The sequence below is a fragment of the Nycticebus coucang genome, chromosome 20 (assembly GCF_027406575.1).
Source record: "Nycticebus coucang isolate mNycCou1 chromosome 20, mNycCou1.pri, whole genome shotgun sequence".
NCBI classification, from domain to species: Eukaryota; Metazoa; Chordata; class Mammalia; order Primates; family Lorisidae; genus Nycticebus; species Nycticebus coucang.
This window is the reverse complement of record NC_069799.1, coordinates 49,648,886-49,674,711: the sequence shown is the minus strand read 5'-3', so window position 1 is coordinate 49,674,711 and position 25,826 is coordinate 49,648,886. Positions and strand designations below refer to the sequence as shown.

The window sequence follows — 25,826 nt, the reverse complement described above, 5'->3', positions numbered from 1 at the left end:
TATGGGGCCGGCACCCTACTCACTGAGCCACAGGCATCACCCCAAAGAATACTATTTGAATTGTTATAGTAGGTTGTAGTGTTCTTGCAAATTAAACAAATTAAAAAAAATTTTACATCCTCATTTGTATAGTGATGAGTAAAAAACAAAAAACTTGGCTCAGCGTCTGTAGCTCAAGTGGCTAAGGCACCAGCCACATACACCAGAGCTGGCGGGTTCGAATCCAGCCCTGGCCTGCCAAACAGCAATGATAACTACAACTAAAAAAATGTCTGGGCATTGTGGCAGGTACCTGTAGTCACAGCTACTTGGGAGGCTGAGGCAAGAGAATTGCTTAAGCCCAGGAGTTGGAGGCTGCTGTGAGCTGTGATGCCACAGCACTCTACCCAGGGTGACAGCTTGAGGCTCTGTCTTAAAAAAACAAAAAACTTACACTCTTCATTTTTTTTATCTTTTTTTTTTTTTTAAATCATAGCTATGTATATTAATGCGATCGTGGAGCACCATACACTGGTTTTATAGATCGTTTGACGCATTTTCATCACACTGGTTAACATAGCCTTCCTGGCATTTTCTTAGTTGTTGTGTTAAGACATTTACATTCTACATTTACTAAGTTACACATATACCCTTGTAAGATGCACCGCAGGTATAATCCCACCAATCACCCTCCCTCCGCCCACCTCTCTCCTCCCTCCCCTCCCTCACACCCTTCCCCATATGCTTAGGTTACTAGATCTGCCATTCAATCCTATAATTCCTCTACTAGATATATACCCAGAAGACCAAAAATCACATCATAACAAAGATATTTGTACCAGAATGTTTATTGTAGCCTAATTCATAATTGCTAAGTCATGGAAAAAGCCCAAGTGCCCATCGATCCACAAATGGATTAATAAATTGTGGTATATGTACACCATGGAATATTATGCAACCTTAAAGAAAGATAGAGACTTTACCTCTTTCATGTTTACATGGATGGAGCTGGAACATATTCTTCTTAGTAAAGTATCTCAAGAATGGAAGAAAAAGTATCCAATGTACTCAGCCCTACTATGAAACTAATTTATGGCTTTCACATGAATGCACTCTTCATTTTTATAAACCACTGTTAAATGGAAATACTGTGCAATGAAAGTGGAATGTGAAACAACTTACCCGGTAACTTTTTAGTCTGATGAAATCAACTTTCATGGAGATAAATCGATCTGAATTTCGGCTGATGTTCATAAAGTGCTCCACTAGATCAGCGCAGAATTTGTAACCTCCTTTAAGCACACACAGGACCATGATGTCACTATATCCTATGTCTTTCATAATATCCTTAGCCAGCCGCTCAATTCTGAAAGCAGTAAGGGATAACAAATACACACATTAAACCACAACCTCTTCTGAATGTTTCTGTTGTTTTAATGTAAATGCATGATGTGTTATGCATAGCAGGTTACTCAGGGGGATGTGGAGAAAAGCTCAGGAAACCAAACCCTACAGACAGAAAACTTTTGTTAAGGTTGGACTCAGAGACCACGTTCAAAACATAAATTCTTATTTCTCTATGTCACAAAAATTATTAAGGTGTAAAATATAACGTCAAAATTCATGAGTGCTATATTTTGTTACTACAATGCCTGGTTGTTATAACCTTAACAATGTTACGATACTATCTGGGGATATTATGCTCACTTTATGGTAGAGAAAAAGGAAATAGAGAGTGACTCACCTACTCACAGCATCACAGGAGACTGGAGGAAAAGTCAAAACCATGGTAACTATCTAAAAAAATAACAGGTAACTTATATTTAACAAAGGTAGTACATTGCCTATGTGAAAGCTGCCCCAGAGTACCTCAGCAGGAGGCCGCATTTCCATGGAACACGAGGCAAAGGATGCCCCCTGGGGTTGTGCAGTATAATTGGGCGAAGTGATCTTGCAGCAGCCCTGCCACCTGATACTTCATTTGGAAGTACTCTTGTATTTTCTAATTGTTTCATGTCTATATACCATATAACATCAAAACCTGAAATGGAGACAGGATCTAAGGCACATGCTTTCAAAAAAAAAAAAAAAAAATCCCCACTGGCAGGTCAAATAGAATTAAATCTAAAAAACTGAACTGAATTATATAAAATATATATTCTTCATATATAACATGCACACACATAATACATTCTATAGATTTATAAAATGTATATACACCTATAGAATGGTAGCCATGGTTTTAGGCAATGTTTCTCAAAATACGATCATCAAAAAAATGTATATCAGAGTATCTGGCATGCTCCTTAAAAAGGGGTATTTGTTTCCAGTACGATGGAGTAAGGAGGTCAGCATATCCTTTCTTTGAAAAACAACTATAAATCTGGACAAAAAGGTCAAAAAACAACTATCTCAGCACTCTTGAAATCAACCAAAGGCATACAACAGACTGAGAAATATTTAATCATGAATACAGAGAAATAGCATGAATCTATGGCATTCTGGCCTGGGGATGCTCCCATCACCCCAACCCCCAGAACTGCCAAAGGAAACTCACTTGATTGGGAACACCGTACTTGATTGGGAACACCGTACTTGATTGGGAACACCGTACTTGATTGGGGACACCATAAGCTACAATGGCCATCTCAGTAGCACAGCTCAATTATCCTGAGGTGTGATCCACTTTGAGCAATGAACTGGGAGGATAGCTGGGGATTTAATAGGGAGTTTGGGGGTGGGGGGTTGACGGTCACACAGCCGGGGGACACATCAGTTCTTTGGGTATCTCAAGTTGACCAGAGGCTGTGCATATGCACAGCAGAGACTAGAGTGAGCCTAAGCCGCCCACATATCCTTGGACAATGGAGGCTATGTGCATGTGCAGAGGACACACAAGAGAGCCTAGGGAAAATAAAAGCCTAGAAGACTTGAAAGAAATTTTATTATGCTTGTCAGCCCCCCCCCACCCCACACACACACATCCCCATCAGAAGAGAGTAGAAGCTTTACTGGCTCAAAGTGTTTGAATACAACTTCTAAGCAATTATGGACTCAACTCTAAGCTATTCAGACACAGGGTGAACTGTAGTAAGGAAGGTTTAAAAATAAAAACAAGAAAAATAAACTACACAGTCATCAAAGGCCACACATTGTGGGGGAGACACATTTCACAGAGTAGAAGACAAAACAGAAACAAGGCCAGGCACGGTGGCTCAGCCTGTAATCCTAGCACTCTGGGAGGCTGAGGCAGGTGGATTGCTTGAGCTCACAAGTTTGAGACCAGCCTGAACAAAAGTGAGACCCTGGCTCTACTGAAAATAGAAAAACTGAGGCAAAAAGGATTGCTTGAGCCCCATTTGGAGCCCCATGATGCCACGGCCTTCTACCCAAGGTGACAGCTTGAAACTCTGTCTCAAAAAAAAAAAGTAAAAGAAAAAAAGAAACAAGGACTGACAGCAATAAATGGAAATAGTTACAAATATGATAGATACTAAATTGATTATATCAATAATCACACTAATATGAATGGTCTAAATACACTAATTAAAAGACAGAGACTGTCAATGGGGATTAAAAAAGGACCCAACTAAATGTTGCCTACAAAGAACACATTTAAAATACAAAGATGCAATGCAGTAACTATATTAATTTCAGACAAAAGAGACCATGGGGTAGAGAAAATTATTAGGAATAAAGAGGGATGTTACATAATGAGAAAGAGGTCAATTCTCCAGGAAGACATAATAATTTTTAATGTGTATGGTTCAAACAACTGAGTGTCAAAAAAATGCTAGAACTGCAAGGAGAAATAGACAAATCTACCACTGCATTTAGGGACTTCAACTTCCCCACTATTAGTAACTGACAGATTCAACTGTTAGAAAATAAGAAAGGACTTAGTTGAACTGAGCAGTACCATCAATAAACTGAATCTCATCGACATGTATAGAATACTTCATCCAACAGCAACAGATTATACATTCTTCTCAGAAGATACCAATAAGAAAATGAAAAGACAATCCACAGACTGGGGAGAAATATTTGCAAATCATATCTCTGATAAAGGATTTGTATCCAAAATATATAAACAATATTGAGTTTACTACTCAATAAAAAGACACCACTGAAATTAAAAATTGGCAAAAGACTTAAATAAGCCTCTCGCCAAAGAAGACACGTGAATAGCCAACATGTACACTCATGATTAGGAAAATACAAACTAAAATCACAATGAGATACCACTATAAATCTGCTAGAATGGTTGTAATCAAAAGGACAGACAATAGTAAACGCTGGCAGGTATGTGTAGAAACTAGCACCCTCATATATTGCTGGTGGGAATATAAAATGATGCAATCACTTTGGAAAATAATTGACAGTTTCTTAAACTTACCTGAAAACTCAGAATTCAAGAAATCCATCCAAGACTTACATGTGAATCCACACAAAGACTTACATATGAATAGTCCCAGAAGCATTCTTAACAATAGCCAAAAATTGGAAATCAAATGTCTATCAACCAGTGAATCGATAATTAGATATTTTATGACTTCATTTATATGCAATGTCCAGAGAAGACAAATTTACAGAGTAAGAAAGCAGATTAGTGACTGCCTAATGCTGGGGGTGAGAGCAGAAATTACTGCAAACAAACTTTTGGGGATAATAAAAATGTTCTAAAACTGGTTTGTGATGATGATTGCCAAACCATAAAAATTTACTAAAAGTCATTAAATTATTTGCTTGCAATGAGTGAATTCGGTACAGTAGTAAGTAAATTACATCTTAATAAACATTTCAGTGGTGAGGAGGGGCATTACTGGCCCTACCCAAGACCACTGATATAGAAATTTTTGGCATAAAGTTTAAGTATATACATTTTGACAAGTTCACTGAGGGATTCTCCAATAGGATAAGGGTAATCTCACCTAGGATTCAATCATGTTCTAGATCAGAATGCAATTAATTGAAATCACGAAATCCAGATAAGAAAAGCAGGAATTTGTTTTAATGAGGGGCTTCCCAAATTGGTGCTAAGGGAAATCTCTTCTGAGAGTTATGAAGAGGTGAACTGAGTACAAAATCTCTCTTTGCACAAATAAGTTGAATTGTTAAAGTCAAATTAATTTCTGTTTGCTTTCTCTCTTTCCTTTGTCATTATTTCAGAACCTTCAATACGTTAATGTTTGCTTTGAATTACAAACTGAGAGATTTAGCATTTGGGGAAATGCAAATTTTTCCCACATTTATTTGATCATGGAACTTTACTCCCCTCGAGGAGGAGCCTTATATTCCATGGAAAAACCATCTTAGGACATTGCTATTTTGAGGCTGTTATTAGTAATAACATTCTTTACAATTCCCCCTGAACAAATGCCCAGGTAAACCATTCAGTTAAAGTATAAATTCATTTTATTTCAAATTCTCTGCCCTATAAAACTTCTCTCTACTTCTATGGAAAGGAAATCAGGAACAGGATCCTAACATATATTACATGATTCACTGAAAACTGGGCCAGCTGAATGCAGGACCAAGATTGACACAGAAAATCACACTCACCTGTCCACGATGATGCCATGAGGTATAAGGACATAATCCAAATCTCCACAATAGTGCTGTGGGTATGTGAATAAATTCAAGTCATACCCCGGCCAATTGTCCATAATCTGCAAATCAAAGTATCTTGGTTATGGTACTTTTCAGTGGAAATTTATTTTTAAAACATAAAAAAGAAGGCGGTGCCTGTGGCTCAGTCGGTGGGGCGCCGGCCCCATGTACCAAGGGTGGTGGGTTCGGGCCCGGCCCCGGCCAAACTGCAACCAAAAAAGTGGCTGGGCGTTGTGGCGGGCGCCTGTGGTCCCAGCTACTCGGGAGGCTGAGGCAAGATAATCGCTTGAGCCCAGGAGTTGGAGGTTGCTGTGAGCTGTGTGAGGCCACGGCACTCTACCGAGGGCCATGGGGTGAGACTCTGTCTCTACAAAAAAAATAAAAAAATAAAAAAACATAAAAAAGAAACAACAAAAAAGAGTATCACTTGAAAAACAATTCTATGTAAAACTCACTGAGGCAAGGTTACCGGATTATTGTAACATGGTAAAAGGCTTAGTATTAAATGGAGTGCTCCATTCCTAACTATTGGCATCATATGATAAATATATAAAATGTGTGTCTCATAGCTAACTCAATGTAAGAGTGTATATCTGTAAATACATATAACTTTCATCTAAATTATGTGATTATTATGAATGTTATAATAAATAACACATTTATGATTTTATAATGTATACAGTATTATTACAATATATTATAGTAGACGCTATTACATTTCTATTCATTGTAAATGCCTCAGCTGCCTAGGAGAGAATTACCTACTGAAAGTACATATCTCTTGGGATTAGAGACGGCCCAAACTTTTAACTGGCCCTATAATTATAGTCTTTAAAAGGATGTACTATAGCAGAAACTTAATTCAGTCCCATTGGAAACTGATGGTCCAGAAAATTGGCCTATTCATATAGTGTCTGCCTGATAGCAAGTATTTCTCCTGCAGGTTTTATAGTTAGAACAGTAAAGACGTTGGGGAGAAAATGAAAGTGAAGTTGGTGTTACTTTTACTTTCAGATCATCAAGAAAATATGCAACAACCTCCTTATTCTAGTGGGAAAAAAATATGCAACGACCAAGTGTTCCCTGTTCAAACCACACTGTAGCTGCCTGCCAGTTTCCTGCTCTTTAGTCACTCCTGTCCACTTTCATCAGACTTCTCTGTCCAGCTCTGAGCTTTCCAGGCCTTTGAGTTTCCAGCCCAACTCCCTGCACCATTCCTTAATTTAGGCCCTCAGAATGGTTTGCAATTAAGTCTTTGGGATCTTTCCCAGCTCCAGGTTTCTGTTCATTTGTCTGTGTGCACCCTGCACCCTTCCTCCCTCCCTTTCCCATCTCCCTCTGAAGAAACTCGGGTTTCCCATCTCCCTCTGAAAACTCGGGTTCCGGGCAGCGCCTGTGGCTCAGTGAGTAGGGCGCCGGCCCCATATGCCGAGGGTGGCGGGTTCAAGCCCAGCCCCGGCCAAACTGCAAAAAAAAAAAAGAATGGCGTTGTGGCGGGCACCTGTAGTCCCAGCTGCGCAAGAGGCTGAGGCAAGAGAATCACATAAGCCCAAGAGCTGGAGGTTGCTGTGAGCCGTGTGACGCCACGGCACTCTACTGAGGGCGGTAAAGTGAGACTCTGTCTCTACAAAAAAAAAGAAAAGAAAAGAAAACTCAGGTTCCTGCTCAACAGCCCATCTCAGATCCCACTTCCTCCTAGAGTCCCTTGCAGACTGCTGCTGCCCCCTGGGCTTCCTTCCCAAATTCCTGCTGCCCCCTCTCAGCTCTCTGTTCCACCAAACTCTCCACTTCAGGACCACTGGGAAGATGCCTGAACTCAGTCTGACCTGTCTTCTGTTGTTTTAGAACCCAGTTACGCTCCACTTCACGTGGCAGCATTCCCAGCTTCCACCCCTTCCTCCTCATGCAGGACTCAAACCCAGTTCCCCTTTGCTCAGATGTTGGAAGGGAAGCTTATGGTCCAGCCCCACTCACTCCCATCCCAGTTCTGGCTTCTGGAATTCCAGTCAAACCAACTCGCAATACTTCTCCCCAAATTTATCCCTTTCCCGTCTCAGGAAAGCAAGTCATTGTTCCAGCTGCTCAAACCAAAACCTTGCGGTTGTCGCTGACTCCTTTCTTTCACACACATCCCCCCTCATACAAGCCATTAGCTAATTCTATCCTCAATTTCCTCAAAATTTAGCCAGGACTATGTCTGAGCAACTCTACCATTGTCCTCTGCCACCAGTCCACACCACCATCATTTCTTCCGGGCCTACCCTGGCCTCCTCAATTCCACTTTTATAGCCCCTACACATTGCAGCTGGCGTGCTCCTTTAAAAAGATACACTATGAGAAAATATTCTATGCTCATGGATTGAAATAATCAATATTGTTAAAATGTTTGTAATTCCCAAAGCAAACTACAGATTCAAGGGCAGCGCCTGTGGCTCAAGGAGTAGGGCGCCGATCCCATATGCCGGAGGTGGCGGGTTCAAACCCAGCCCCGGCCAAAAAAAAAAAAAGAAATTCCCAAGCAAACTACAGATTCAATGCAATCCCCATAAAAATACCAATGACATTCTTCACAGAAATACAAAAAATAATCCTAAAATTTAGATCCAGAAGAGCCAAAGCCATCCAAAGCAAAAAGAACAAAATTGGAGGAATCATATTATCTCACTTCAAATTATACTACAGAGTTGTGGTTACCAAAACAATATGGTACTAGCATAAAAATAAACATATTAGACCAATGGAACAGAACAGAAAACCGAGAAAAAATTGCAAACATTAATAGTGCACTTATCCTCGACAAAGCTGCTGAGAACATACAGTGGAAAAAGGACAGTCTCTTCAATAAATGGCACTGGGTAAATTGGATATCCATGTATAGCAGAATAAAACAGGATCCTCATCTCTCACCACATACATATACAAAAAAACAAATCAAGGTGGATTAAAGACTTGAATCTAAGAACTAAAACTATGAAACTACTAAAAGAAAACATTGGTCTGGGCAAGAACTTTATGACTCATACTCCCAAAGCCCGGGCAACCAAAACAAAATTGGATAAATGGGATCACATCAAGCTAAAAAGGTTCTGCAGAGCAAAGAAAACAATCAACAAAGTGAGGAGATAGCCCACAGAATGGGAGAAAATATTTACAAACTACCCATCTACGAGGAATTAATAAAGTAGACTATATAAGGTGCACCGGTAACTCAAAAGGAAAAAAAAAAAATCAAATAATCTAATCAAAATGAGCAAAGGATCTGAATAGATGTTATTTCTCAAAACAGGACATACAAATGGCCAATAGGTAGATGAAAAATGCCCAACATCATTTGAGAAAAGCAAAACAAAACTACAAATGACATATCATCTCACCCCAGTTAAAATGCCTTCCGTCAAAATGACAGGCAATCCGAATGATGGTGAGGAAGTCGAGAAAGGGGAACCCTCGTGCACTGTTGGTGGGAATGTTAATCAGTGCAGCCACGATGGAGAACAGTGTGAAGGCTCCTCAAAAAAGTAAAAATAGGGCTCGGTGCCTGTGGCTCAAGCAGTTAAGGCGCCAGCCACATACACCTGAGCTGGCGGGTTCAAATCCAGCCTGGGCCTACCAAACAACAATGATGGCTGCAACAACAACAAAAAAAAAAAATAGTTGGGCGTTGTGGCAGGTGCCTGTAGTACCAGCTACTTGGGAGGCAGAGGCAGGAGAATCACTTGAGCCCAGGAGTTGGAGGTTGCTATGAGCTATGATGCCATGGCACTCTACCCAGGGTGACAACTTGAGGCTCTATGTCAAAAAAAAAAAAGAAAGTAAAAATAGAACTACCGTATGACCCAGAAATCCCACCACTGGGTATATATCCAAAACCTGGGAATTCAGCATATCAAACAGCAGATGCACTCCCGTGTTTATTCCCATATTCACAATAGCCTCACTATGGTATCAACTTAAATGTCCATCAGCAAATGTATGGATAAAGAAATTGTGGTATATACACACATTGGAATATTACCCAGTCACAAAAAGAGTAAGATCCTGACATTTCCAACAATAGGGTTGGAACTGGATGGAGATCATTGTGTTAAGTGAAATAAGCCAAACACAAAAAGACAAATCTCAGGTCTTTCTCATTCATATGTGAGAGGTAAGTAGTAAAGACAATTGATCTCATGGAGATAGAGTGGAGTGATGGTTACCAGAGGCAGGAAAGGTAACAGGTTAAATAGGATCAACAACCAGGATTATAGTCGGTGAGCACAACAAAGAGACCATAACCAACAAGTTAGGGTATACTTTAAAATAACTAAAAAAGTGTAACTGGAATGTTCCTAACACAAAGAAATGTTAAATGCCTGAGGTGATGGATACCCCCATTACCCTGATTTGATTAATTCACATTGTATGCCTACATCAAAACATCACATGTACCCTTATAAAGATCTACAACTATTAAGTGCCCATAATAATTACAAATTAAAAATAAAACATATATCACATCATGGCAACCTTCTGCTCACATTTTTTCTTTCTTTTTCTTTCATTTTTTTGCCTTCAGTAGAGTACTGTAGCATCACAGCTCACAGCAACCTCCAGCTCTTGGTTAAGGCGATTCTCTTGCCTCAGCCTCCTGAGTAGCTGAGACTACAGGCACCCGCCACAACACCCGGCTATTTTTTTTGGTTGCAGTTTGGCCAGGGCTGGGTTCAAACCTGCAACCCTTGGTATATGGGACCGGCGCCCTTCTCACTGAGCCACAGGTGTCACCTCTCCTCCATTTTTTCAAGAGTTTGCCATGTCACTGAGTAAAATCCACCAGCGTCTACCTGTCTGACCTCCTCTGCTTGAGCTGCTGTTTTCCTTATTCAGCCTACAATCTGCCAGGCATTGTCCCTGCCTCCTGAACTTTGTACCTGCTATTTCTTTTGCCTTCAGTACTACTCAGTGCTATTTCTTCCTCCAGACACTGACATAGCTGCCCTTTGCTTATTTCAACTCTCCACTCCATCATACCTCCACAGCAAGGCCTTCCCGGAGCTTTGTAGCAAGCCCTACCACTGCACAAGATGTGAGTGTATGCATGTGTTCTGTCTCACCCTCCTACAGGAATGCTAGCTCCTGCAGGCAGAGACTTTACCTTATTCATTGTTGAATCCCCCTCGGTGCCCAGAACACTGACCTGGAATATGGTGGTTGCTCAAAAATGTTAAATGAACGAATGACTGTCTCCACCCTCGGGCCTCTCAGCTACCTAAACACCAGCCTCAACTCACAGTTTGTCTCCTTGGGATAAAGAGCACCAATGTCCAAGGCTCTGGAGATTCAGATCTATAATATCCATTGGCCAACTGATGGCCCAGATCACACACACTACCCACTCCACTTCCTGGAGCCCTTGCACTGGTGATACTATTACCTAGTGGTCTTCTAAGCTCATCCATCCAACCATGCAAATCCACTACTCCTATTCTGGTTGAATCTCAGAAACCACTCTCTACTTCATGTTCAAGAGTCTGGCTCTGACAACTAGAACTGTAATGCCAGGAAAACAATTTACCCTTTCCAAGACTCAGTTCCCCCTCCTTTAAATAAAACACAATAAAACCTAAGGACAAGGTTGTAAGGATTAAAAGAAATACAATAGGCCAGGCACAGTGGCTCACGCCTGTAATCCTAGTACTCTGGAAGGCCAAAGTGGGAGGACTACCTGAAGCCAAGAGTTCCACACCAGCCCGAGCAAGAGTGAAATCCCATCTCTACTAAAAATGGGAAAAATTAGCTGGGTATGAGCGAGGATACCCCAGAAGGGTGAGGTCTAGAAGAACAGGTCTTCTCAAGGAGACCACAAGGATACACCTTCAGGGTCCTCTCCATGGTGACTCAGCTCTTGGGAACTTGTTAACTTAACTTCCTGGAACTTGGAAATTTTCATTTTTGTGAAATCCTGTAGTTCTTGTGCGGGCTAGAATAGCATTTCCCCCTTAATTCAAACTAGCCAGTGAAAAAGGTACCTATGGGTTGGAACTTTTTAACTGTAGATAAAAAGGGAAAGACCAAGCCAGTTAGGGAGTACAGCCATTTGGAATTCTTCTATGCGTAAGCTCCCGGCAGTGAAGAAAGCCCTTCTTCTTATAAACACGGTGTTTGGGTGCTCTTTCTCTCCATTGGGCCTCGCCTTCCTACAACACATGTAGCGCTGCACACCTGTATTCTGAGGTACTCAAGAAACTGACGCAGGAGAATCGTTTGAACCTAGGAGTTTAAGGTTGCATTGGGCTGTGATAATGCCACTGCACTCTAACTGGGGCAACAAAGCAAGACTCTGTCTCAAAAAAAAAGAGAGAGAGAGAACAGATAATGTGCTTAGAGTACCTGGTACACTAGCTGGTGTATAGTGAGTGCTTAAAAAATGATGACAAAAAAAAAGAAAAAGTGAGAAGAATGCCAAAAATGAATGCCAAAAAGAGGGAAGACACTAGAAAAATGACAAAACAAACCTATACACAAATATGGTAATGTCATCTATAGCTCAGAGGCAGCACGGAATAGCAAGCAGTTAAGAGCATGGCCTTGGAAATCTTACATAGCCGGAGCACGTCTGCCAGCTGTGGGACCATGGGCAGGTTAAGTTCTCTAAATTTCAGTGTATTCATATGTAAAACAGAGTCAATGCCCGTCTCCTATGGCTATGGCGAGCATTAAGTAAGATAGATAATGGATGTAAGACTCTATATCAGCATCTGGTCTATACTACTTCTGAGAAAAGATACCCGGAAAAAGTGAGGTCTAAGAGAACAGAGGTCTTCTCAAGGAGGCCCCCAAGCATACACCTGCAAGGTCCACCCTCTGGTGACTCAGCTCTTAGGAATTTATAGAAACTTAACTTCCTGGGGCCTGGAAACTAATGCTTCTATCAAAGCCAGCGGTTCTATAAAATCCTGAGCCCACTTCTCCACCTTGATTCAAACCAACCAATAAAAAAGGTATCCCTGGGTCAGAACTTTTTGACTGGAGATAAAAAGAGAAGACTGAGCCAGTCAGGAAGCATGGCCATGTTGGACTCTGGTCTGCCACCTTCTCCGGCTGGAATAAAGCCCTTCCTCTTTTAACCATAGTATATGAGTGTTCTTTCTCTTCCCTGAGCCTCATTTTCCTGTAACATTTCTGCAATAAATGTTAACCATTTAGATATACTGAAACATCAATTGTTTAATTACAAATTATATGTTTTAATTCATCTAAAGAAGGGCCTTAAACCTATTTGCCAAAGCTATACATTTAAAAGTAAAGAAATGTATCTCTCTAAAACTGTTCCATAATCCTAAGTGGCCATTATTTCTGGTTGATCTGAAGTAGTGAGTTTTCACTCTTGAGATGGAAGTCAGTTAGAGAAGATGGAACTACTGGTTTATGCTTTGTTTTCCTAAATGGTGCACGCAAATTGTGCTGTAAGTCAGTCCAAGCCTGGAGGAATGGAGGTTGCTGTGAACTGCAGATAATTATGTTATTCACTTGCCTTTAAAAAAAATCAAAACAAGAGGCCTTTAAATAGTTTCAGTATCACAGATAATATGCTCTAAGATTATCCGGCACAATGCTCTCTCTGTTCAAAGAGGCAAAACATCACCAAGCTGGAGAAGTGACAAGCACATTATCTGAGTCATTTTATACAACATCCAAATTCCGGAACCAGTTCTAATTCTCCTTTCCTCATTGAAGATAAATCAAAAACCTTCTGTGTCATTAAAATATATATATTTATTTTTGCTTAGCCTTAGTTCTTGCATGATTTTTCAGTTCTTTTTTTTGCCCCAGGGAGAAAAATCTTTTGGAAACACATATAAGAAGCTAATCTCTGCTTCTCTCCCCTGCTGAGCTCCATGCATTTGGCCTCTGGGCAGTGAGTTTGCAAGCTCATATTTGTCTGTCTAACAGCAAAGAGGAAGGGAGTCTCATCCCTTAGCTCTGATCCAAAGAATCCCCAGAAAGGAACATCAGCTGGTCCTGTCCCAGAGCCTGGGAGGGAGGTGCACTGTGATGGGCCCCACCTCTGAACCTCCCATTTTACCAAATAATACCTTGTATCCATCTGCAGCCTTCTGATATGGTGGTTTTGGCCCTCAGAAGGGAAAACTCACTGGCAGCAAGTACAACTGTGCTTTAGACGGATGACTTATCTCTGCTCCTCTCAGACTTCCACTAGGTAGCTGCAGAAGTCCATCACAGTAGAAAAACCATATCATTTTATACTTTTCTATTCTCCTTATTCCTACCAAACCCATGCGCATAAGAACTAACTAGGGCTCTTTTGATAATGCTTAAATTTAAAAAAACAAGAAAAAAAAAAGAACAAAAAACATGTCTAATAACCAATTCCAAAAAGCCAGGTAGGTAGGGATTTTTTATCTCTACCACCCAGAAGAGGCACCAACCAGGAGTCTGGTTTCTATCTTTCTTTCCCTTCCTCCCTCCTCTCCGTTGCTTCCTTCATTGCTTGGTTCCTTCCTTCCTTTCCTTTTCTTTCCTTTTCCCCTCCTTCCCTCACTCCCCTTCTTCCCTTTCAAGAGACAAGGTCTTGCTCTGTTGCACAGGGGAGTGCAGTGGCACAATCATAGCTCACTGCAGTCTCGAACTCTTGGACTCAAGTGATCCTCCTGCCTCTGCCGCTCAAGCTGGCGACTTTACTAGCTCCAGCAAAAGTGACAAGGCAACGCAGAGCAAAATTACTGAACTCAAGTTCTTCATCTCTTACTCGGCAATTAGAATTTGTTACCATTTATTGTTGTTTTTTGTTTTTTTTTTTTGTAGAGACAGAGTCTCACTTTATGGCCCTCGGTAGAGTGCCGTGGCCTCACCCAGCTCACAGCAACCTCCAACTCCTGGGCTTAAGCGATTCTCTTGCCTCAGCCTCCCGAGTAGCTGGGACTACGTTACCATTTATTGTTAACAATCTACTAATGACCTGCCTCCCCAATTCAATTGAAAGCTATTTGTAGGCAAGAGCCATCGTTAATCTCTTCATATTCCCTGCTCTTGTACAAACTTGACTTCTCATTTCATACTTAAATCATCTGGCTCTACTCCCCTCGCCATCATTAGCACCAAATTTCTACCACCTCAGAATTTTCTTTTCCACTTCATGTGTGGCTCATTTCTAGATCAAGGTCAATACCAACCTTGCATCTCCTTCACCTGCCTTAACTCAAACTACATCTTATTCCACATTCACACAGTTGCCCCCCTCACCCCGAGCAGCTCCTCCTCTGAAATTCGGCCCTGGAATCACAGTGCCTACCGACTGAAAGCTGGTTCAAATCCTGCTTCTGCCATTTGCTAGACATGTGGCCTGGATGATCCACTTGTTCTCCCAGTGCCCCGGCTTCCTCCTCTATCAAATGGGGAGTAGAACAGACCAACCTCAGAGATATGTGAGGGCTGCATGAATAATACAGTAAAAGCACATAGTGTTCAATAAATGCTTGCCATTATTACCTGCCCCATTTTTCCCACTGGTAACTAAAGCTCCCCTTTGATTTTTTGGCACCTCTTCCTTGAGGGCATTGTATTTTCCCAGGTTTCTTGCCCTCTCCAGCTTTCCTTTCCCTCCCTATTCCAGATGCCATGAGCTTCCTTCCACCAGAATCTTAAATTCACTCTGAATTTGCCTTGCCTGCTTATAATCAACTTGAGGTTAATCTAATAATCCTAAGTTCTATTGGGGAAAATGAAAAAATGCAGGGACCGTTTCCAGTATACATTGCTTATTTGCAGCCTCTCTGGGCCCTCATGCAGCTTTGCAACTGTTTATCATGCCCAAGCCTCAAGGCATTGCACCCAGTTTTTACTCTTTTTTTTTTTTGTGGTTTTTGGCAGGGGCTGGGTTTGAACCTGCCACCTCCGGCATATGGGACCGGCGCCCTACTCCTTGAGCTACATACTCTTTATACCCCTTTCCTACTTCTTGCATCTTTCAGAAGATCATGTGGTTTCCAAAAGGGCCTCCGTGAACACTAATATATTGGGCTATTTACACTGTTGTCTCATTTGCTTTTTAGAACTCAATAACTATCTATCTATGCTATTATTGCATTTGGATTTACCGCATTCTTTTTTAAGAGAATCTAGTATTACAGGGTGGCAAAGGTCGAGTATTCCTTATTCCAAATGTGTTTGGGATTTGAGTTGTTTTGTTTGGTTGGTTGGTTTGGTTTTTGGATTACCAGTTGAGCAACACTAATTAAAAAAATCTGAAATCCAAAAATGCTCCAATGAGCATTTCCCTTGAGCTTCATGGTACTGCTCAAAAAGTTTTTGATTTGGGATTAGGGATGCTCAATCTGTACTATATTTTAAACATTATACCAATGGGATGGTTATTTAAAAGGTTCTTACTCCTAATGGCTTTGTAACTATTAAATACGACGGCCTCTTTTCCATCTTTATCCTCCTTGTGATTTCTGTAGCATCTGTGATGACCTCTTGACACATATCCCCCAGACTCTATTCCCTAGGTGCTCACCAAGATGTTTGCCCTCACTGACTTCACTGTTCTTTCTTGGTCTCTTTATTTGGATTCTCCCCCCACACACACACACCCCAGTCCTGTCTCTTACATTTGGGGCTTTCCAAGCTTCTATGCTTAACAGTTGTTTCTAACTTTGTTTCCATTTTCACTGCGTCTTCGTCCACCCCCAAACATTAAATATTATTTTTTCACTAAAGATTTCCAAATCTATCTAATCATCCTCTCAAATTCCAAATAAGAATTTGACATTGCCGGCAGTGCACCCTGACCTGTGGGCCCTACAGCCACTACCAATTTATTCTGTCCAGAAAAAGCTTAATGATTTCCCTCTCTCATTCATCCCATCCCTAGGACAGTCCCTCCTCCCAGGGCAACTGGGAGCGATTTCTGCAAAAGCATACATCAGAGGATTGTTTTGAACTTGCTACTCAGCCCTCTGTCTTGGAGTCCTCACATGGTGACCTCCTGTTTGTTTACCCTGCAGATCAGTCCTGCCCACCTGAGCAAAATCATCCATCTCCAACAATTATCCGGCTACTTTCTTCCAACTGCACATATCATTATCTGAAATTATCTTCTATATTTACTTAGAAACTGCCTGCCTGTGTTTCTCCTCTAGAAAGCAAGTTCTTGAAGACAGGGCCTTTGTCTTCCTCCCGGCTGTATCCTCAGAGCCTAGAACATCTCCTGGAACTCAGCAGGGCAGTAAGCACGTGTGGGCCATGAATAAATAAGTCAACTCCTCACCCTTTAACCGTTCAATTAAGAACTCAGTCACACACTGCAACCTGAACAGTTCTGTTTGAGTGTGAGACGTTTCCTTCCCCCACCCACTCCCTCTCAGTCAGGCCATTCATATTCATAAACAGATTAGCTGTGAATTACAAACTGATCTCTGAAAACGGAATCTTAATGGCAAATTAGCTCCACCCACCACCTTCATCACCATTTCGCGTTAAACTTGACAGAAGTCACAAGTACCACCTTCCATGAAAACTACCGGTGGCCACAAGGGCAAGAGCGGATTTGATGCCAGGATACTGCGAGATGGGTACTCTGGCTGACACCTCAAGGATTCCCAAGATTAATTAAAGAGGCTCAGATCTGGGAAGCATCCCACATCTTCCACGCGGACACACTACTAGATTACTTGCTATTTTACACGCATCCCCCACTCCCACCCCCAATTCGCTCAACAGCCCAGCTTGCTATTTCTCCCTTTCACAGCCAGCCGTGGGACACTCGAGACCCCACAGGCAGAGAGCCCCAAACTAAGGTATCCAAGGCTTCAAAGCTCAAACTCCGTCCACTTGCGCTCCTTTATTTCCTGGGCGCCCCCCAAATCCTCACTATGTTTTTACGAGAGCTGAGGGTGCACAAAGAGAGGGGGCGCCGCAAGAGCAGCACTCGGGGGTCTCCCCGGACCCGCTCGCAGGAGTGGGGACCCGGCTAAGCACAGGGGCGGCTCCAAAGGTGCAGGTTCCCGACCGAGGGGAGGGCGGCCGGCCGGAGGGGTCAGTAAGGACGTTCCGGGTGAAGGGACAGTGTGAGGTGTTCAGTCCAGCGCGGGGGTGGGGGGGAGGGGAGGGCTGGGCTTGCGGACCGCAGCGGTTCCCGGCGGGCGGGAGAACAAAGCAGCGGTGGCCTGTTCTTGCCCCAAAGCGGGGTGCCCCGGAGGAGGTGGAGGTCGGGGAGGGCGCGAGCAGGGAGCACACGGCTCAGCGCCGAAATCGGGAGTTTGCATTTACCACGACGCCTCGCCCGAAGTCTGGCGCCTCCTCACTGCTCCCGGCCATGTTTCTCCCGGGGAAAGCGGGAAGGGAAGACGGCGCGGGAAGGATCCGGGAGGGCGAAGGGCGGCGTGGGGGATGGGACGTGGGGACGCGGGGATGGGGCCGCCCCGCCCCCGGGCCCGCCGGCGGGAAGCCGAGGCCTGGCGCGGCTCCAGCGGCCCCGGCGGCTCGGCGGGACGCGGGGCGCAGCTGCGGAGCCCGCCAGCTCCACCTGAGCGCGCGCCCCTCGCGGCCGCCTGGCAGTCTGCGGCCCCGGCCCGCCACCCCGCTGGGACCCGGGAGCAGGAGGCAGCCCGCGGGGGCGGCGGCTGCAGCTGTGCGGGAGGAGAAAGCGCCCCCAGTCCCCTGCCTCCCGAAACCCGACGTCCTAGCCTCGGGCTAGCAATCTCCTTGACTCCTCCCTGCCAGTTTTTGTGCGCTGGATTATCTCAAAGCAAAAACGCATGAAAGTGCCTGCTGTGCAGCGTGTTCTAGAAGCATCACTGTGGACCCAAAGCGACGCAGGCTATGTTTTCAAACCCTCCAGAACACCCTCCGAAGCCTGGAGCTAGAGAGATGCTCTTGATTGCTTTTAGGATGACCTGTGCCTTGGTGACCGGATCTAGGCTTTGAGGATGGGGTCTTTCGTTAACTGCTTTCAGGGAAAGGGGGATTCCAAGATTTTTCTGCTTTACCAACTCCCTGAAAACATATGGTCAGGTTTTTAGTTGTTTCGGGTTGCAGCACTATTAAAGCAATCGCACTCCTCTGATTGAAAATCTTTCTTTTATGAATCTGTTCAGTTGAATCTGTTATTTCAGTCTTATCCCATCTGAAGCTCTCTGTTAACTCTCCACCCTCCAGGACCCAGTATTCATTGCCTTGGTCCCCGACATCTCGCCAGAGCCTTCCCACAGCCCAATTTGAGTTTGAGGCCTCTCGGAAAGACCCCTTTGTTCATCTTTGGATTCTGGCACACACAGCTGGGAGAGGAACGCTAATTTTGCGTGGATCGAGGCTGAAAATAGTTATCAATCAGTTGGTGTCGCTCTGGGTTGGGAAAATATTCGTCATTCAGATGTGGAGCCCTGGCCACACTCAGCCTCGCTGGCTGTTAATATCTCTCCTAGATGCCAGCACGTGGCAGGAGGCAGCTCCCGACGTCCATGTTAGGCACCCTGGCTTTCAGAATAGCCATTTTCTCTCAGTAATTGTCAGAGGTCCTTGTTTTGAACCACTTTTGTAGTCTGCCTCTCACCTCTTTCCCCAAAAGTAAAAGATCACCTTCTATTTTCATTTTCAAAGAGCAAGCCAAGAAGTCATATTCAAAAGCAATGCCTCAAAAATTTTCAGGAACTGAAAAGTGCTATGATTTATGGCTATGCCCAAACTTTAGAGTTCCTAAGACTCTCCCTGGGAGCCAGTTGCTGCAACTTCAGGGGGCGGAGGACAGAATTCAGAATTCTGCACTGCAGAGGGACGCTGGGATCAGTGCAATGTGGATGTTTCATGAACCATTGCTTTATTTAAAGGATCCCCCTTGGCCCTCTTTCTGCTTTGACATAAGATGTCGTAGCCATTTAAAAAGTTCAGTGTGGGTACAGGGGCGAGATTGTGGACAAGAGACTTCAAATATGTCACAGAAGTAGTTGTTACACAGAAGTCAAAAAGCAAGAACTTTGATCCCAGCCTGGCACTGTGGACTATGTAAGGGAAATGGTAGATAAATCTTTTTCCCTTAGAAAGGCCATGAGTTTAAACATAATTCGCAGTAGGTTCAGAATGAAAAAGAAATGTAACTTGCTTGAAAGACACCAGGACTCTTATGAATTCTCCCTCAAGAACATTCTTTAAAGACCGTAGAAGGATGAATGAATAGTTTAAAAAAATCTAATTCATTTTATTTGTGATCTTTGTCTATTTTGATAATATTCTGTGTGTGGTCTGATTACATGTCAATACTTTGGACAGCATTATGTAATACAGTGTAATACTTGATATCACAAATAGTATTTGCAAAGAGCAGTATTCGGGAATATCAACTCATCTGTACAGGCTTTATTCTTAATCTTGCATTATGAGGTTTTAGAGGCAAAAATTCTTTCTAAACCTCAGATTTCTGTCACATGTCTGGCAGAATAGCTTTAGTGTAGGACTCTGATATTTCTAGTAACAATCCATGTAACATCAATGTAATTTACTTCACCCTTTTCATATCTGTAAAAGGGGGCACTACATTTCTTTTTGACTGCATATGATAATATTAAGAGAGATAATATTCAAGAGAGTCCTTTGAAAAATGCTATAAAACTGTAACATATTACTATGAGATGCTGTGAAAATATGTGACCAAATATTTGTAAAATTATGCCATGTGAAAATGACAGGGATTCTGGTGACTAATCCAGGGTACTTATACTTTAGGGGCAATCTGGGATTAGTATGAGAATGGATACAGAAAATGATTCAATTATTAAAATAATGGGCTTTCCCATTAAAAAATTTTTTAACTCAAGTTCTTCATTTTCTAATATATCCTTTTGAAGGAGCTGGAAGAATAAAAATGTGCAACTTTGCAAATTTAAATACCTTTCAGCACACTTGGATTTTTCTGTCATTCTTTTTACACTTTCTAGATCTAGGTTTTCTGCATTTTATTTTTTTAATGTTTCTGTTTATTCAAATGTCTTTTTTAAGTTTTATTTCATTATTATTTATTATTTATTTTATTATTTTAAGTTTTATTTCATTATAATTATTTTATTTTTCTTATTAATTTTTGGAGACAGAGTCTGACTCTGTCACCCTTAGCTCACTGGAACCTCAAATTCCTGGACTTAAGCAATTCTCCTGCCTCAGCCTCCCAAGTGTCAGGGACCACAGGTCTGAGCCATTGTACATGGCTTATTTTTTCTATTTTAAGTAGAGATGAGGTTTCGCTCTTGCTCAGGCTGTTTTCAAACTTCTGACCTCCAGAGATTCTCCCGCCTTGGCCTCCCAGAGTGCTGGGATTATAGTTGTGAGCTGCCATCACACTGGGCCCATATTATTTTATTTTATTTTATTTATTTATTTTTTGAGACAGAGTCTCATCATATCGCCCTCAGTAGAGTGCTGTAGTGTCACAGCTCACAGCAACCTCACACTCTTAGTCTTAAGTGATTCTCTTGCCTCAGCCTCCCAAGTAGCTGGGACTACAGTGCCCTACCACAATGCCCAGGTACTTTTTTGTTGTTGTTATTGTTGTTGTAGTTGTCACTATTTAGCAGGCTCGGGCCAAGTTCAAACCCTCCAGCCCCAGTGTATGTAGCTGGCACCCTAACCACTGAGCTTTGAGCACCGAGCCAGGGCCTATTTTTTTTTTTTTTTTTTTTTTGAGACAGAGTCTCACTTTATCACCCTCAGTAGAGTGCTAGGGTATCACAGCTCACAGCAACCTCCAACTCCTGGGCTTAGGCAATTCTCTTTCCTCAGCCTCCAGAGTACCTGAGATTACCGGTGCCTGCCACAATGCCTGGCTATTTTTTGTTGCAATTTGGCCGGGGCCGGGTTTGAACCCGCCACCCGCAGTGTATTGGGCCGACACCCTACCCACTGAGCCACAGGTGCTGCCCTATTTTTAATTTTTTGAGGAACCTCAATGTTGTTCTCCATTAATGGCTGAACTAATTTACATTCTTACCAACAGTGTATAAGAGTTTACCTTTCCCCATATCCTCACCAGCATTTGTTATTTTTTGTCTTTTTGTAATGACCATTCTAGTTGGGGTGAGACTATATCTCATTGTGATTTTGATTGGCATTTTGCTGATGATTAGTAATGTTGACCATTTTTTTCATATACCTGTTGGCCATTTGTATGACTTCTTTTGGGAAATGTCTATTTGAGTCTTTTTTAGTTGAATTATTTACTCTTTGTGATTTGAGTTGTTTGAGTTCCTTATATAGTCTGGGTATTAATCCCTGGTCAGATGCATACTTTGCAAGTATTTTCTCCCATTCTGTACGTGGTCTCTTCACTTTGTTGATTGTTTCTTTTTCTTTTTTTCTTTTGAGACAGAGCCTCAAGCTATCGCCCTGGGTAGAGTGCCGTGGCATCACAACTCAAGCAACCTCCAACTCCTGGGCTCAAGCGATTCTCCTGCCTCTGCCTCCCAAGTAGCTGGGACTATAGGCGCCTGCCACAATGCCCGGCTGTTTTTTGGTTGCAGCCGTCATTGTTGTTTGGTGAGCTTGGGCTAGATTCGAACCAGCCAGCTCAGGTGTATGTGGCTGGCGCCTTAGCCTCTTGAGCCACAGGCACCGAGCCAGATTGTTTCTTTTTCTGTGTTGAAGATTTTTACTTTGGTATAATATCATTTGTTTAGTTTTGCTTTTTTGCTTGCAATTTTGAAAGAATGCTTACCTAGACAAATGGCATAAAGCATGTGTTTTCTTCTAGTAGTTTCATAGTTTTAGGTCTTATATTTCAACCTTTATTTTGAGTTGATTTTTGTAGATGGTGAGAGATAGGGGTTTAGATTCATTCTGGCGCATGCGGCTATACAGTTTTCTCAGCACCATGGTTGTTTGCATTTTAGATCCTGAAATTATCTGGTGCCACTACCCTGGTGAAAACACAAACATTTATAATTAACTCAATTCTCTGCCAGCATGGAGACTTTTGTCTTGGAAGTACAAACTAATCTTTGACATTTTATTAATTCTTTGACTTTTGCTAATAATAATCTGTTATGAAAGGAGCAACTCACCCAGAGTTGTTCCTAGTCAGTCACTCAGTGCCACTAGATTGGAAACACAGAAGGCCATTTAATTCTTAGTCCTGAAACATGAAAAAAAAAAAAAAAAGAAAGAAAAGAAAAACTTTCAGCCTGGGGATTGTGTTGAAATACATAAACATCTGAAACTTAGTGACTCAGATTGTTAGTCACAGAGTCACTGGCTAGAATTGGATGGAATCCACTGTGGACAAAGGCCAGTAATAATTATGATGATATTTTGCTTTTCTATAGTGCTGAACAAAACACTTTCCAAATGGTACACATACAAAAGAAAAAATGGCAAGATATTTTCTTGCAAATATTCAGCCTAAGTAAAATTCTTGCTACCTTTGAGGTATTCCCCCTCCCCCCCCACACACACACAAATACAAAAGAAATGGTAGTTGCAAATAATTGTAGCAAAAAAGCAATTTAAGCAAAAGCCTCATTAGTATTCAGTTCGCATAGGAACCCATCTTTCCTGGCCTCTGGTTTGGAGCAAATTAGAACCCAAGCATAGTCTCAGAGTAAGGAAAATAATGGCTCTGGAATAGTTCTTACAAAAAAATCCAGGACCTTTTTATATTTACACTCAGAATTATTTTTGTATTATTTTACTTTTGTTAGCAATTAACCTTCTGCTGGAGAACATACTGAGGGTAGATCGAAGCCTGTTCTCTTGCAATAATATCATCAGCACTAAGTGCTAGGCAGCTTCAGAGATATCCTCCCACTATTTCCCCATCTGACCGGAACAAGAATTGGAGAGCTTTAGACTAAAAAGAATAATGTGTCCATGTGTTCCTCCAGATCGCAGAGTTCTGGCAGCCGACCTCAACTCTCTTGGCCACCATAAAGCAGTCATTGAAAGGACACAGCTGCAGGAACTAAGGACTAAGCAGTAAATAAATCCACAGGGCTGGAGGCAGAAGTTACATACATGACCCTAAAACAATACTCTGTGGTTATGAACGGACAGATTAGCATCTGATGGTGCTAGAGCAGCTTATGCAGAATTAATTGGTGCCTTAACCAGTGCTGAGTTTCTAATGGAAAAATGTCACTTAAAAAAAAAAAGAAAACCCACATAGAAATTGGAGGTGGGGGGGAACACTTAACAACAACTTTAGCTGGTGTCCTGGGGAGACTAAGGACCAACTAGAATGGGAATGGAGCTGTTTATTCTCTTAGCTGTGCGTGGATTCTCTTCAGATCAGAGTGGATGTGTAACGAACACTCACTGGTGATATTTGACCCAGTTATTGCCAGAGTCTGGGTTGCATCTTAGAGTTTAGGTGGAGGGAGTGTAGAAAACAGGTTGCAAGACGCGGCTTGAGAGACTGAGAAAGTAAAAGGGATTGGACACTGATTTACCTAGAGCAACACTTCCCAAAGTATGTTTGCATCCACTTTTTTTTTTGTATTTGAAGAAGATGATGCTTTGATGCATTATGTTTGAGAAACAGTGAGATAAAGCCAAGTTAAACAGACTTCTATGGTGTAGAACTTCTAGGAGTCTTTAATATCCCAGTATGCACTGCCAATATTCAAGAAGACTATTGCAAAAATGCAATGCAAATGTTTCCCAAACTCTTTTGACCATGGAAACTTTTTCAGGGAGAGTTTTATAAAGACTTTTAAAAATTGCATTATTTTAGAATATTGAAATTTATGCTTTTCATGTTATTTCCAAGTAGGAGGGTTTACCTGTTCTTAAAGATACACTAAATGGACTGAATATTTTAAACATGACATTGTTTTCAAAGTCTGCATAGATTTTCTTTTTCTTTTGAAAAATATGCAGTAGGAGCTTAAGTGGACATGGCTAAGGCCTTTCTCAATCTCCAGAAAATTCTGGCTTTGCAATTGGGGCCATCCTTCCCAAACTGATCTGAAACTTTGTATTAACCTAGTAGACCAGGAACCAATTTCCACACTCTATCTTCCTTCCCATTCCCATTTTTGTCGTCTTCTTTCCTCCCCAGATGTGAACAAATCAGCTTTCTGAGCAGCAGGATGAAAACCATCTCATTATGGCAATTCTCTTTTGTCTCTCAATGGCAGTGTGTTGGCTTGCAAAGGGAATTGGTTTTTAATGTTGCCACATATGAGATATTCCAGTGAACCAGAAAGCAAAGCTGGGATGTGATATGGAAAATCATGCGAATAGGTGTGGGCATACTGGCCCCATGGTTCCTTCCTTCCAAGGAGCTTTCTGTCACATCTAGGACAATGGGAATCTATCGTGGCTTCCACAGTAATAATCCCGTGGTTTGTACTTAAAGAAACAGAGTTCTTTGAACTTTCTAACTAGGGATCTCTCAACAACACTCACCCCCTCACCTGTAGGCGGGCAAGTTGAGCCCGCCTCACGGAGAGTCAAATTTGCTAAGTTTTAGCCCGTCTGTTTAGAACTTAAAAAAAAGAAAAGAAAATGTAAATGTACTTTCTATTTTAAATTAGTATAGTGCAGGCTGTTTTAAATTTGAAAATATTGAAAAACAGAAGTAAACTATAAAGACATTTTATTTAGGGTGGCACCTGTGGCTCAGTGAGTAGGGCACTGGCCCCATATACCGAGGGTGGCAGGTTCAAACCCAGCCCCGGCTGAACTGCAACCAAAAAATAGCCGGGTGTTGTGGCAGGTGCCTGTAGTCCCAGCTGCTTGGGAGGCTGAGGCAGGAGAATCACGGAAGCCCAAGAGCTAAAGGTTGCTGTGAGTCCTGTGACATCATGGCACTCTACTGAAGGCGGTAAAGTGAGACTCTGTCTCTACCAAAAAAAAAAAGACATTTTATTTATTTATTTATTTTTGTCAAGTAGGCCTGGGCCAGGTTCGAATCCTCCACCTCCTAGTGTACCAAGGCCACTCTAACCACTGAGCAGTGGACAACCAGCCTATAAAGGCATTTTATTTATGTATTTATTTATTTTTTGAGACAGCGTTTTACTTTGTTGCCCTTGGTAGAGTGCCAGTGGCATCTTAGCTCACAGCAACCTCAAACTCTTAGGCTCAAGAGATTCTCTTAAAAAAAAAAAAAAAGAGAGAGATTCTCTTGCCTCAGCCTCCCAAGTAGCTGGGACTACAGGCATCTGCCACAACACCTAGCTATTTTTAGAGATGGGGTCTCGCTCTTGCTCAGGCTGGTCTCAAACCTGTGAGCTCAGGCAATCCACCCG

At 42.2% G+C, this 25,826-nt stretch overlaps 1 protein-coding gene across 1 annotated transcript in view; it reads right to left on the bottom strand.

Moving 5' to 3' along the window:
- PRTFDC1 (phosphoribosyl transferase domain containing 1) overlaps nucleotides 1–18,782 on the bottom strand; it is a 110,786-nt gene extending 92,004 nt beyond the window's left edge. The window contains exons 1-4 of the mRNA XM_053572594.1: nucleotides 18,768–18,782; nucleotides 17,863–18,252; nucleotides 5,542–5,648; nucleotides 1,162–1,345 (exon numbers count right to left, since the gene is read on the bottom strand). Coding sequence (XP_053428569.1) covers nucleotides 1,162–1,345; nucleotides 5,542–5,648; nucleotides 17,863–18,252; nucleotides 18,768–18,782 — 696 coding nt within the window. The remainder of the gene's footprint in view (nucleotides 1–1,161; nucleotides 1,346–5,541; nucleotides 5,649–17,862; nucleotides 18,253–18,767) is intronic.
- Between the last annotated feature and the right edge of the window lie 7,044 nt (nucleotides 18,783–25,826).